This window comes from Giraffa tippelskirchi, chromosome 5 (assembly GCF_054371585.1).
Source record: "Giraffa tippelskirchi isolate mGirTip1 chromosome 5, T2T-mGirTip1v1.2.pri, whole genome shotgun sequence".
In the NCBI taxonomy this organism is placed as follows: domain Eukaryota; kingdom Metazoa; phylum Chordata; class Mammalia; order Artiodactyla; family Giraffidae; genus Giraffa; species Giraffa tippelskirchi.
This window is the reverse complement of record NC_137279.1, coordinates 192,741,104-192,755,552: the sequence shown is the minus strand read 5'-3', so window position 1 is coordinate 192,755,552 and position 14,449 is coordinate 192,741,104. Positions and strand designations below refer to the sequence as shown.

The 14,449-nt window shown below is 43.0% G+C and overlaps 2 protein-coding genes across 7 annotated transcripts in view; both read right to left on the bottom strand.

The window, feature by feature from the left end:
• Nucleotides 1-531: 531 nt before the first annotated feature.
• LOC145504582 (olfactory receptor 9S13-like) lies at nt 532-4,655 on the bottom strand. The gene is made up of 2 exons (XM_081485677.1): nt 3,967-4,655; nt 532-1,756 (listed from the first exon to the last, which is right to left on the bottom strand). The coding sequence occupies exon 2, from the start codon at nt 1,437-1,439 to the stop codon at nt 636-638; it is 804 nt and encodes a 267-aa protein (XP_081341803.1). The 5' UTR covers nt 1,440-1,756; nt 3,967-4,655; the 3' UTR covers nt 532-635.
• Nucleotides 4,656-5,018: 363 nt separating this feature from the next.
• LOC145504576 (olfactory receptor 9S13-like) overlaps nt 5,019-14,449 on the bottom strand; it is a 36,618-nt gene continuing 27,187 nt past the window's right edge. For all 6 annotated transcript variants that reach the window (XM_081485666.1, XM_081485663.1, XM_081485662.1 and 3 more), the window contains one exon: nt 5,019-5,826. The gene's annotated coding sequence lies outside the window, so the exon portion shown is untranslated. The remainder of the gene's footprint in view (nt 5,827-14,449) is intronic.

The window sequence follows — 14,449 nt, the reverse complement described above, 5'->3', positions numbered from 1 at the left end:
GAGATCCAACCAGTCAATCCTAAAGGAAATCAACTCTGAATATTCATTGGAACTGGAGCTGAGGCTCCAATACTTTGGCCACTTGATGCAAAAGAGCTGACTCATTGGAAAAGACCATGATGCTGGGAAAGACTGAGCGCAGGAGGAGAAGGGCATGACAGAGGATGAGAAGGCTGGATGGCGTCACCAACTTAATGGAGTTGAGTTTGAGCAAACTCAAGGATATAGCAAAGGACAGGGAAGTCTGGTGTGCTACAGTTCATGGGGTCACAAGAAATCAGACACAACTTAGCTACTGAACAACAACAACATCTTCACTGGAGGATGCTAAATTTGGAAATATATTCTCAAAGACTCTCTGCTCATCACTCTGCCCACGGTATTATCCAAACTTCAAGATTAGAGTCGTTCTCTCTAAGGATATTAATTTTATGTTGGCAAAGAATATGCCTTATTCATTTTCCATCTCTTGCAGTTTGAGGTCCATGATGTTCTTCCAAGAAGGATTAAATAAGATGCAGGAGGAAAGAATGAATTACAAGAATGAGGAATAATTCTTCCAATTAAACCTAGTGCCTCTCCCAAAGCCCTTGTCCTGTCCTCAGGACACACTGTCCCCCTCTGGTCACCCTCCTTCACGGGGCTGTGTGCTTCTGGCCCAGTCTCCGCAGGGCATCCTTCACGTCCTTGTTTCTCAGACTGTAGATGAGGGGGTTGAGCATCGGGATGACCAGGGTATAGAAGACGGAGACCACCTTGCCCTGCTCCATGGACTCCACAGCTCCCGGCTGGGCATACATGACAAAGACGGTCCCATAAAAGAGGGACACGGCTGTCATGTGGGAGCCGCAGGTGGAGAAGAGCTTGTGTCTCCCTCCTCCTGAGCGCATCCTGAGGATGGTCACTGTGATGTAGGCATAGGAGACGAGGACCACGAGTGTGGTGCCCACGATGATGAGACCACAGATGCCAAACATGACCAGCTCATTGAGGGTTGTGTCAGCACAGGCAAGCTTGAGCAGAGGCGGCACATCACAGAAGAAGTGGTCGATGTGGTTGGAGCTGCAGAACGGGAGACTGAACGTGAAACTGGTCTGTAGGATGGAGTTGAGGCAGCCCCCACAGTAGGAGCCCAGCACCAGGCGGGCACAGACCGAGGGGCACATGGAGATGGGGTAGCGCAGGGGGCTGCAGATGGCCATGAAGCGGTCATAGGCCATCACGGCCAAGAGGAATCCCTCAGTGGTGACCAGCAGGGAGAAGAAGAAGAACTGGGTGGCACATCCTGCAAAGGTGATGACCCTGGAGGAGGACAGGAAGTTGACCAGGGCCTTGGGGGCGATGACAGACGAGTAACACAGGTCCACAGAGGAGAGGATCTTGAGGAAGAAGTACATTGGGGAGTGCAGACGGGCATCCAGGGTGATGACCACGATCATGGTGAGGTTCCCCAGGACGGCCACCACGTACAGGGCCAGGAACAGAGCAAAGAGCAGGGCCTGGGTCTGCGGACCGCCCTCAAATCCCTCCAGCACAAACTCCTACAGAGCCATCACTGAGAGGTTTCCGTTTCTGTGGGGTGACATGGCCCTGAGTATGACACGGGGCAGAGAGCAGGCGGGGTCAGGGAGAGGGAGCAGGTCAATGTTACATGATCATCCTTCCTTGGAGCTCGAGGACTTTGCAACACCTCACTGCCCACTGATCAAGAGACCACAAGCTGCCCAGTTCTGCTTCCAGGTAAGCACAGACTGACCTGAAAAGGGAACATTTCCTCTGATTCATTAATGTGTAAATATGCAAGTTCACTCTCTCTCTGGGTGACTCTGAGCTGCCAGCTTTGCAGACTGAAAACTTACAGTGTGAGGAGTGTTGCAATCTCCTCTGCATCTTCTCAATGTATGCTTTCCATCCCCATGGGGATGCTCCTGAGCCATGTAATTTCCACTCCTCACTCAAGTACCTAATCCTGTACTTTCCTGTCTTATTAATTCACTAATTTTATAAATATTTATTGAACACCTCATGCCAGCCTGGTAGTGTGTTGTTGATGATTGTATCTCCAGCCTAGGCTGGGGCCAGAGCAGGAACCAGCACCAACCAGGAAAATTTCTATCAGTCTGTCCTGCAGACCCTGAGTCCATGTAGCATCAATGTGTGAACCTGGACCACAGCTTCATTCTGTCTGCAGAGCACTGTGCATCCTTGAGGATCTCAGGGGGCCTCAAGCCAATGTCCTGATGTTGAAAAATATGAGGAGGGGACACCAGGCTACTGGGGTGCTATGTCTATCTTTCCTGAAGCCCCTGAGATCTATCTTGGCATCTTTGTCTCTAGGATAGAACCATGATGGCAGACATCAACAGAGCTCTTTGCATCCTTGAGAATGTAAGGTTTTCTTCTTGCGATGTAAAGATAATGGACAGTTAATGGTGAGGGGACAGCCAAGCTTCATGGCCTGGGAAGCAGCAGGACAGGGGCTGTGACACATTTGGGATGTGGGGATGTCCTCCTCCTGTCCTTACTTCTATGGCCACGGCTCCTCAGCACATCTCGCATAGTCATTGCTTGGAGCCATGGGAGCCTCCAGCACAGTCACATCTGCTCAATGTCTGGGTCCTCCTGCTGGGTGCTGCTTCCTGTCCCTGTCACAGCCCAGACCCTTGTCTGCCCTGAGCAGGGCTGACCACCACACTCCCACGGGACATGGGGACCCGCTGTGTGATGGCCAGAGGGATTATCAGGTGAGATGCAGCCTAAGGAGGGAGGAGTGGGCAGGAGGGCGGGCACAGCGCCACAGTGCCTCTCAGGAAGGTGAGGAGGATTAGGGAGAGGATGTAAGCTTATGTCAGAGCAAACCCCACGTTTTCTCAAGGGCAGGGCTGCAGCATGACGGAGCTGGCTGCCTTTGCAGGGAGCGAGCTCCCATACACTGGGGCTGTGCACTCAGAGGCTGGGTGGTCAGTGGTGCCTGTGGAGGAGTGATGACCCCCATGCTTCCTCTTAGCTTGAAGTTCTCTTGAAAAATGGTTATGAGAGCCCATACTTTCCAACAAAAAGTGTGCAGGTACAAGAGTTAGTGGTCCAGCTTTCCTCTCCTGGGAGACTTAAGTCCAGTTGTTTCATGACAGCAGACGGGACAGTCTGTCTGAGATGCGCAGGCAGGGTACACTCAGATTCAGATTTGAAGTGGCATATGGGCACTGAGGGTGGACAGGGTGCTGCTCAACCCATGTTGGCCACCAAGCCTTATCCTGCGCGTGTGCACACACACACACACACACACACACACACACACTCAGTCTGTCCACCCAGGTAGGTCCTCACCTCATAATAATGTCAAAGTGGCCAGTCACCTACTATCCCCAGATTTGGTGACCTTGCCGTTGTATCCCTGGGGGTTCCCAGCTTTATTTATTTGGCTGTTTCCTGGGACAATTCATCCACCTCGGGGCCTTGAGTCATCACAACAGTGACCCCTAGCTTGCCCGGGGAGCACATGAGGAGTGCTTGGCATTTTCACCTGGGTAGCCAAGCTCCAAAACTGGTTTTGAAAAACTGAACAAACATGTTTTTCTGGCTTATTGAAATGACCAAGTAGGGCAACTGCAGCGGCTTCAGTAAACCTTCCTCTGAGTTGAGCCTGACAAGCACCTTCCAGGGTGAAGCAGAGAAACCCAGTGCTCCTTCTGATGAGCTACTGAATATTTGCAGTGACTGTGTCCTGAATCCTTTCCTTGCAAACTCTCATCACTCAAGTGTGATCTGAGCTCCTGCAGCACCAGCAGTGTCTGACACTTGTCAGGCTCAGGATCTCAGGCCATTGACTTAAAATCCACCTTTGTACGAGGAACCCTGAGAATTTCTACTCTGATGAAATTCAGACCTGCTGCCCTAACTGACCCTGCCCAGTGCAGTGGGGAGTGGGGGACCATGTTGTCCAGGATCCAGGTCCCCAGGACTCACCTGCCAGTGATGCTGACCACACCCTGCTGAGTGATGACCACAGTGCTCCTGTGATGTCAGGAGGGGCATGGCTCACCCAGGACCCTGTGCTCCCAGGGAGGACAGGACTCCTGACCCAGGTCTGTGCTGATGATAATGACGTGGCCCTGAGGACCCCCTCCTTCGTCCACCTCTGGCTTCCTGTGCAGGGAAGGGAGAGTGGGGAGGGGGCAGAGGAGGGCAGCAGGCTCTGGCTGCAGGAACTCCTGGGTCTTGATGGAAGCAGAGCAGGGCATGGACTCAGTCACCTGACTCTCCACATTATCTGTCGTCTGGGTAACATGTCAGGTTCCTGTACCTTGGGGTCACTCTGCTGGAAAGATGCTCTCTATTGGCAGGTCTGGGACCTGAGGCCCCGAATGGCCAATTAGGTGAGACCTGGGCTTCTGAGTGCACTGGGACTCACAACCCGCTGGGTCCCAGGAGCTGCAGTCCTGTGGCCAACCGTCCTTTGATACATCTCAGTCCAGTACAGGGGAGGCAGGAAGACCAAAGCCCATTAGGGAGCCCTGAGTGGGGGTGGGGCAAGCAGTAGAGAAACGCAGACAACTTATACGGACCCTATGGCCGTCCTTGGAAAGATCTCCCCGGGCGGCAGGTGGGGCCTCCTGGCCCACAGCCCTTTCTCCTCCTCTGCTCCATCCTCATCTGTCGCTGTGAGGAAAAGTGAGAGGTGGGGAGTCTGTGCCCAGGGCAACAGCACAGCCCTTTCTATGACGCCTGTTACCATTAGGACCCTTTTCATGCTACAATTGTCCTGGTTTTGGCTGTTTGGTTTCTCTCCAAGGCAGCCCTACACTCACTGAATACAGCTTAAATATAATATAGCCATTAAAACAAAATATTTTAATCCCAGTTGGAAAATCAAAACCAAAATATAAACATGATATATGTTTAACGTTTAATTTAATATAGAAAATTGGAAATGGAAATGCTGGAGAAAATTGTATCATATACATTCTAAGATAAACAAGGCTCATGTGCCTTAATAATTATTAGACAAACTAGACTTCTGGGAAAAAGTTTATTTGTAAAGGGACATGTCATAATGAAAATATTTTATCCACCTGGATTATATGAAAATTGAACTTTGTGTACAACTAATAGAGACTTAAAATACATGAAGTAAAAACTGATGGAATTAAAAAGAAATACAATGGCAACCCACTCCAGTATTCTTGCCTGGAGAATTCCTTGGACAGAGGAGCCTGGTGGGCACATTCCACGGGGTTGCAAAGAGTCAGACACAACTGAGTGACTAATACACACACACGTATCCAAATTATAGGCAATATTTTACCATATCTCTGTTAATAATTATGCAAAAAAAAAACTAGTCATGTTGCAATTGATTATACATATCAACCAAAATCGATTCTACTTGACATGGACAGAACAGTACATTCAGCAACTGCAAAATAAATTACCTTGAGCACATAGTACATGATTCTAGTAGACTCCATAGTGTCCCCCTCAACCCCAATAAATGTCTACCTGAAAATGCAGAATGTGATTTTCATTGGAAATAAGGTCTTTCCAAATGAATTAGTTAGGATGAGGTCATGCTGGATTAGGTGGGCCCTAAATCCAATGACAGGTGTTCTGAGAAGAAGAGATGAAAGAGACACAAGACACAAGGAGGAAGGGCAGGTAAAAGCTGGGCAGAGGTTGGAGTGATGCATCAACAGGGGTAGGGGAAGGAGTGCCAAGGATGCTAGAGGCTCCAGAAACCAGGAAAAGTCACGGAAGAATGTTTGTCTTGAGTTTTCAAAAGCAGCAGGCCCTGGAGACAACTTGATTTTGGACATCTATCCTCTAGACCTGCAAGAGAGTAAATTCCTGTTATGAAAAGTCACCAACTGTGTGTTAATTAGTTATGGCAGCCCTGGTCACTGACGCAGGAGAGCAGTGAGGCACTTTGCTTTCACCTGGCAAGGTCAGCAATACACCTTCACTCTCCTGTCTCAGGACTACATCACCTCTCCAGCTCTATGTCAAAATGTACTCTGCAGAGATCTTGATCCCCTTTTCCAATTCTTCCGTTTTCTAGTTCACTTACTTCAATTATTTTAAACGTGATCACATATCCCAATTTACTTGTAGAATCTTCTTTAGAGAGATGTTTAGATTATTTCCTTTTTTATTTGTTTTTTCTGTAATGTATATTATGCAATGGACATTTTTGTCCTCCCTAAAGTTTATATCTTGAAGTGTGTTCCTGAGCAGAAAGGCACACTTTTTTTCTCAACCTTATTAAATTTTACATTAATTTTATATAATGGAGGCTCCTTTCCTTCCACCTTTCTTTATTTGTGTCATCCAATTACTGTAATCAGCTCTAAAGTTAAAAGCCTTCCCTTTAATGTACGGCAAAACCAATACAATATTGTAAAGTTAAAAAAATAGATAAATAAACTAATTTAAAAAAAAAAAGAAAATACACCAAAAAAAAAAAAAGAAGCCTTCCCTTTAAGATGTTCTGCTTCCAAGGGACTAAAGGAGTCTATAAGGTATTCCAGTGACTACAGTATTGGCTAAAGATCAGCAGAGAGATGTTACCCATGGCAATCCTTCTTTTCTGTTCTAATTTCTTCACCAAGTCTCTGCTGATCTGGATTGTCTACATTCATAGCTTCGAAGAGAACAGGAGTGTGAATTGTTCTTGCTGTAAATCATTCTGTCCTTTCACTTTTCTTGGTGAGAAACTGTATCATGTAAAGTTCATTTTTATTTAGGCACTTATCTAGGAAATTCTCGAAATGACTGTATCAGTGAAGCTCTATTTAGAAAGAATGGCATTGACTTATAGAGTTACGGTAATGGTTAACATTGGGGGACAAAACTTGAGAGTGAGCAAAAATGACAGCGGTATTTCGGTGTTTAACATGAAAGGCAGGGGATTCCATGAGTGGATATACTGTGATGATTGTTTTCTGTAAATATGTACACATATAATGAGAATATAAATACTAATTCTTATTCATACCAGAAAGATGAATACTGTGGGGGGGGGTCTGTGGCATCAACTTTAGTGACAAAGTCACCATGTACTTGGGGTGATGGAGTCCAAGAGAGCTTCTGCCCCAAATGGAACCAGAGTTTACCTCCAACCCCTGACCTGTCTCCCCTGTGAGAGGCACTATTTGTCAGATCTGAGTCACTCAAGCCATAATTGTTCCTACTGACATCAAACTCACAGGGGGAACACTTGTCCATGTATTATTACTATTGTTGTTGTTGTCATTTAAAACTGGGTCTCAGGGTCTTCTCTCATGATCTGCTGATTAAGACTCGGCCTTGCAATGCAGGGGGGTGTGGGTTTGATCTCTGGTCCAGGAACTATGATTCCACATGTCTTGTGGCCAAAAATAAATAAATAAATAAAACAGAAGCAATATTGTAATAAATTCAGTAAAGAGTTTACAAAAAAGGGGATCATGAGTATTGACCATATTGGTTGGGGTGAAATATGAAAGAAAAAAGTTAAGAATTTAATTTTTCTTTGAAATAATCACCCATAAGGGCACAATGAATATTTATCCATCAATAATCTTTTATATACCAGCCATTGCCTAAGGCATTTTATTTATGCACATTATCTCTGGTGAGCCTGGCCATAAGAATATACTTTTAATTGCAGTATAGTTGATTGTAACACTAGGTTAGTTTCTGGTGTACTGCCTAGTGATTCAACAGTTATATTCCCTGGTGGCTCAGATGGTAAAGAATCTGCCTGCAATGCGGGAGACCTGAGTTCAATCCCTGGGTTGGGAAGATCCTCTGGAGGAGGGCACGGCAACCCACTCCAGTACTCTTGCCTGGAGAATCCCCATGGACAGAGGAGGCTGGTGGGCTGCAGTCCACGGGGTCGCAAAGAGTCAGACACTGAGTGACCAAGCACACACAGCACATACATTATGAAATGACCATTTCAATAAATCTAATAACCATCTGTTCCTGTGTAAGATTTTATATTAATAATACAATGACTAAGAATGCATATTCTTTATGCTGTAAATTGTATCCCCAGCTTTATTTATTTATTACAGATTTTATGCCTGTATACTCCCTTTATCTATTTAGCCCCTCAATGCCTTTCCTTCTGGCAACAATCATTTGTTCTATGTATGTATGAATCTGATTCTGATGTGTTATAGGGTTTTTTTTGGATTTTTTTTAAAAGCCACATATATGTGAGGTCATATGGTATTTCTTTTCCCTAAATGACTTCTTTCACAAAGGATAAAACCGTCTAAATCCATCCGTTTGTCACAAATAGCAGGAAAGGATTTCATTATTTTATCGTTGATTAATTCTCCAGTGTGTGTGTGTCTATGCAATTATATGTCACATATTTGTTCATTCTTCTTTTGAAGGACACTTAGATTGCTTCCTTATGTTGACTATTGTATAGAATGCTGCAGAAAAAGAATCAGTGTGCATATATCATTTCAAAACAGTGTTTTTATTTTCTTCAGGGAAATACGCAGAAGTGGAATTACTAGATCTCATAGACGTCCCATTTTCAATTTTGGTAAGTGGAGGAGAACACCATATCATTCTCCACAGTGGCCACAGCAAATTTCAATTCCAACAGTGGTGACTGAAGGTTCCTTTTCTCCACATTCTTATCAATACTCACTGTTCTTCACTTTTTATGATAATCATTCAAATGGGTGTGAAGTGATATCTCAGTTTGCTGTTGATCTGTATTTCCCTGAGGATGAGTCTTTTCAAGTGTGTGTTAGCCATTGCATGTCTCCTTTGATAAAGGTTTATTTAGGTACATCGCCAATTTTTAATTGGATGGTTTGCTGTTTTGTTTTGAAATTTTTATTTTATTGAAGTATAGTTGATTTACCATGTTTGCTAGTTTCAAGAGTACAACAAAGTCAGTTATTTTGTTGTTGTTGTTCAGTCACTAAGTCTGACTCTTTCTACCCAATGAACTGTACGACGCTGGGTTCCTCTGTTCTCCTATATCTCAAGAAGTTTGTTCAAATTCATGTCTGCTGAGCTGGTGATGCTATTTAACCGTCTCATCTTCTGCCGCCCCCTTCTTCTTTAGTCTTCAGTCTTCCCAGCATCAGGGTCTTTTCCAGTGAATTGTCTCTTCACATCAAGTAGCCAAAGTATTGAACCTTCAGCTTCAGCATCAGTCCTTTCAATGAATATTCAGGGTTGATTTCCTCTAGGATTGACTGGTTTGATTTCCTTGAAGTTCAGGGGACTCTCAAGAGTCTTCTCCAGCACCACAATTCAAAAACATCAGTTCTTTGGTGCTCAACCTTCTTTATGGTCCAACTCTCACATCCGTACATGACTACTGGAAAAGCCATACCTTGGACTATATGGAAGATCATGGACAAAGTGATGTCTCTGTTTTTTAATATGCCGTCTAAGTTTGTCATAGCTTTCCTTCCAAGGAGCAAGCATCTTTGAATTTCATGGCTGCTGTTACTGTCCACAGTGATTTTGGAGCCCCCAAAATAGAATCTGTCACTGCTTCCAATTTTCCCTCTTGTATTTGCCATGAAGTGATGGGATCAGATGCCATATTCTTAGATTTTGAATGTTGAACTTTAAGCCAGCTTTTCCACTCTCCTCTTTCACCCTCATCAAGATGTTCTTTAGTTCCTCTTCACTTTCTGCCATTAGGGTGGTGTCATCTGCGTATCTGAGGTTGTTGATCCCAGCAATCTTGATCCTAGCTTGTTCTTCAACCAGCCTGGCATTTTGCATGATGTGCTCCACATAGACGTTAAATAAGCAGGGTGACAATAAACAGCCTTGTGCTCCTTCCTCAACTTTGAACCAGTCAGTTGTCTAATGTTCAGTTCTAACTGTTCCTTCTTAACTCACATCCAAGTTTCTCAGGGGGCAGGTAAGTGGATGTGGTACTCCCATCTCTTTAGGAATTTTCCACTGTTTGTTGAGATTCACAGTCAAAGGTGTTAGCTTAGTCAATGTAGCAGAGGTAGACGGTTTTCTGGAATTGCCTTGCTTTCTCCAAGATCCAACAAAGGTTGCCAGTTTGATCACTGGTTCTTCTGCCTTTTCAAAATCCAGCTTGTATATCTGGAAGTCCTCAGTTCATGTATTGCTGAACCCTAGTTTGAAGGAATTTGAACATAACATTGCTAGCATGTGAAATGAGTAGTTGTAGAATCATTAAAACATTCTTTGATATTGCCCTTCTTGGGAATTGGAATGAGAACTGACCTTTTCCAGTCCTGTGGCCACTGCTGAGTTTTTCAGATTTGCTGACATATTGAGTGCAGCACTTTAACTGCATCATCTTTCAGAATTTAAAATAGCTCAGCTGGAATTCTATCGCCTCCACTAGCATTGTTTGTATAAATGCTTCCTATGACTCGCTTGACTTCACATTCCAAGAAGTTCAGCTTTAGGTGAGTGACCACACCATCATGGTTATCTAGGCCATTAAGATCTTTTTATAGACTTTTCCTGCGTACTCCTGCCACTTCTTCTTAATCTCCTCTGCTTCTGTTAGGTCCTTACCATTTTTGTCTGTTATCGTGCCCATCCTTGCATGAAATGGTCCCTTGATATCTCATTTTCTTGAAGAGATCTCTGGTCTTTCCCATTCTATTGTTTTCCTCTATTTCTTTGCATAGTTCATTTAAGAAGGCCCTCCATTTCCAACAATATTTTTCTTCTTCTTCTTCTTCTTTTTTTTTTTTTTTGGCTGTGCTGGGTCTTCACATGCAAACTCTAGTTTCAGTTGCAGGCTTGGTTGCCCTGTGGCATGTGGAATCTTAGTTCCCTGACCAAGGGTCAAAGCTGCATCCCCAGCAAAAAAAAAAAAAAAAAAGGCCTTCTTATCTCTCCTTATTATTCTCGAGCCTCTGCATTCAAGTGGGGTATAGCTTTCCCTTTCTCCCTTTCCTTTTGCTTCTCTTCTTTGCTCAACTATTTGTAAAACCTCATTCTTTTTTATATTCGTTTTTGACTTAGACTATCATGGACTATTAAATAGATTTCCCTGTACTATCTAGTAAGTCCTTCTTGGTTATCTCTTTTATACGTAGTAGTGTGTGTATGTTAACCCCAAGCTCCTGACTGATCATTTCACTACCTTGCACATTTTCTGTTTGGTAATCATAAGTTTGTTTTGATATCTGTAAGCATATTTCTGTTTTGCAAATATGTTCAATGGAGTATTGCTCATCCAGGAAAACAATGAAATAATACCATTTGCAGCAACATGGATGGACCTAGAGATTACCATGCCATGAAAAGAAAGTCAGACGGAGAAACAAACATTGTATCACTCATATGTGGAATTCCCTTGCTTTATCAATGATCCAGTATATGTTGGCAATTTGATCTCTGGTTCTTCTGCCTTTTCTAAATCCAGCTTGTATATCTGGAAGTTCACGGTTCACATACTGTTGAAGCCTAGCTTGAAGTATTTTGAGCGTAATCTTGCTGGCATGTGAAATGAATACAATTGTATGGGAATTTGAATGATGTTTGGCATTCCTTTTCTTTGGGAAAGGAATGAAAACTGACCTTTTCCAGTCCTGTGACCACTGCTGGGTTTTCCAAATTTGCTGGCATAGTGAGTGAAGCACTTTGACAGCATCATCTTTTAGGATTTGCAATAGCTCAGCTGGAATTCCATCACTTCCACTAGTTTTGTTTGTAGTAATGCTTCCTAAGGCCCAGTTGACTTCACACTTCTGGTTCTAGGTGAGTGACCATACCCTTGTGGTTATCTGGGTCATTAGGATCTTTTTTGTATAGTTCTTCTGTGTATTCCTGCCACTTCTTCTTAGTCTCCTTTAATTCTGTTAGTTCTTTGCCGTTTTTGCCCTTTATTGTGCTTTGCTTGAAATGTTCCCTTGGTATCTCCAATTTTCTTAAAGAGACCTGTAGTGATTCCCATTCTATTTTTTTCCTCTGTTTCTTTGCACTGTTCATTAAGAAGGCTTTCTTATCTTTCCTTGCTATTCTCTGGAACTCTGCATTCAGTTGGGTATATCTTTCCCTTTCTTCTTTGCCTATTGCTTTTCTTCTTTTCTCAGCTATTTGTAAGGCCTCCTCAGACAATCACTTTGCCTTCTTGAAATTCTTTTTCTTGGGGATAATTTTGGTCACCACCTCCTATACAATGCTGCAAACCTCTGTTCATAGTTTTTCAGGCACTCAGTCTACCATATTTAATCCCTTGAATCTATTCCAAAAAAGCAAGGGAAATCCCAAAAAAGTCTACTTCTGCTTCACTGACTATGCTAAAGCCTTTAACTATGTTGATCACAACAAACTGGAAAATTCTTAAAGTGATGGGAATACCAGACCACTTCATCTGGCTCCTGGGATATCTGTATGCAGGTGGAGAAGCAATAGTTCGAACCAGATATGGAACAACAAACTGGTTCAAAATTGGCAAAGGAGTTTGTCAAAGCTGTATATTGTCATCCTGCTTATTAACTGATACGCAGAGTGATATCTTACGTTGGTTGGTGTCAAGTTCATGGTGTTCAAGGAGAAAATTTCACTCTGGGACCAAAGACACAGGCTTGGTCATTCAGAGTTTTCTGCAGCAGAGAATTTATTAAAGTGGAAGAATAGGAAAGCTTCTGACATAGACATCAGAAGGGAGAAGAAAGAGTACGCCCCCCTCACTAGTTTTAGCAGGGCAGTATATACTTTTCAGTTGGCTGCTAAGAAGATAAAAAGAATACTTCAAGACTGTACAAGGCTGCAAAAGTTTTACCAGACTCCTTCTCCCACAGGGTACATCCCAAGATAATATCCACCCAAGATTAGTCAAGGAGAATGGGTTCCTGGCAGAATGTCTCTGGTCGAGATATATTGCTCTGGTTGCTATATAAGCAGCAGATATGAGAAAGCAGGTTCCTAGGCAAGATTCATTACAATTATAATCATTAACACAGAGACAAAGAAAATCATATCCATGATTAAGATATATTACTGTTGCACATTCATTAGCTCCATAACTAAAGAAAAACCAGTTCTCTGGTGCAAGATATATTGTTGCACAAGCCTTAATGAAAGCATGAGCAAGATATATTGCTGCCTATGCAGCTACGTGATTAATGCAAAAGAGTGGAACAAAAATGTTCACCTCCACCTTAAAGATGCCTTGGACTCCCTATCAGCCTGTCTAAGTCTTAACTCTCTCAAGAGTACATCATGCGGCATGCCATGCTGGACGACTCACAAGCTGGAATCAAAACTGCTGGGAGAAATATCAACAACCTCAGATATGCAGATGACACCATCCTAATGGTAGAAAGTGAAGATGAACTAAACAGCCTCTTGATGAAGGTGAAAGAGGAGAGTGAAAAAGCTGGCTTAAAACTCAACATTTAAAGAACCAAGATCTTGGCATCCAGATCTCATCACTTCATGGCAAATAGTTAGGGCAACAATGGAAATAGTGACAGACTTTATTTTCTTGGACTCCAAAATCACCTTGGATGGTGACTGCATCCATGAAATTCAAAGCAAAGCTATGACAAACCTAGACAGCATATTAAAAAGCAGAGACATAATTTTGCCGACAAAGTTCCATCTAGTTGAATCTATGATTTTTCCATTAGTCATATATGGATGTGAGAGCTGGACCATAAAGAAGGCTGAGTGCCAAAGAATTGATGCTTTTGAACTGTGGTGCTAGAGAAGACTCTTGAGAGTTCCTTGGACAGCAAGGAGATCAAACTAGTCAATCCTAAAGGAAATCATATCTGAATATTCATTGAAAGGACTGATGCTATGGCTTAAGCTCTAATACTTTTGCTACCATATATGAAGAGCTGACTGATTGGAAAAGACCCTGATGCTGGGAAATACTGAGAGCAGGAGGAGATAGGGGCGACCAAGGATGAGATGGTTGGATGGCATTTGTCGACTCAATGGACATGAGTATGAGCAAACTCTGGGAGATGGTGAAGGATAGGGAAGCCTGGAGTGCTACAGTCCATGTTGTTGCAAAGAGTCAGACTCAACTGAGCAACTGAACAACAACAACAATTAAAAACCCAGTGAAACTCAGTGAAAAATCTTCAAGCTATGAATATATATTTTTCTAAACATAAATGCATATTTCTCTAAACATGTTATACACATTGACGACTAACATGAAAATATGCTCAACAGCATTAATCACTAGTGAAATGAAAATAAAAAACAATGTGATTATACTTTGGAACTATCAGGATGGATATACAAAAGAAACAAAAGTATATTTGTATGTTGTATGTATGTAAGTATGTATGTTGACTAGGAGAATTTGGAACATTCTTGCACTGTTGATGGGAATGTAAAAAGGAAAAGCACTATGGAAAATTCTTCACATGTTCCTCCAAAATTAAAAAAAATTGCTATATGATCCAATAATCACATGTATATCCTGCCTCATTTTGATGGCAGTGACTATAAGAGATATTTGTAC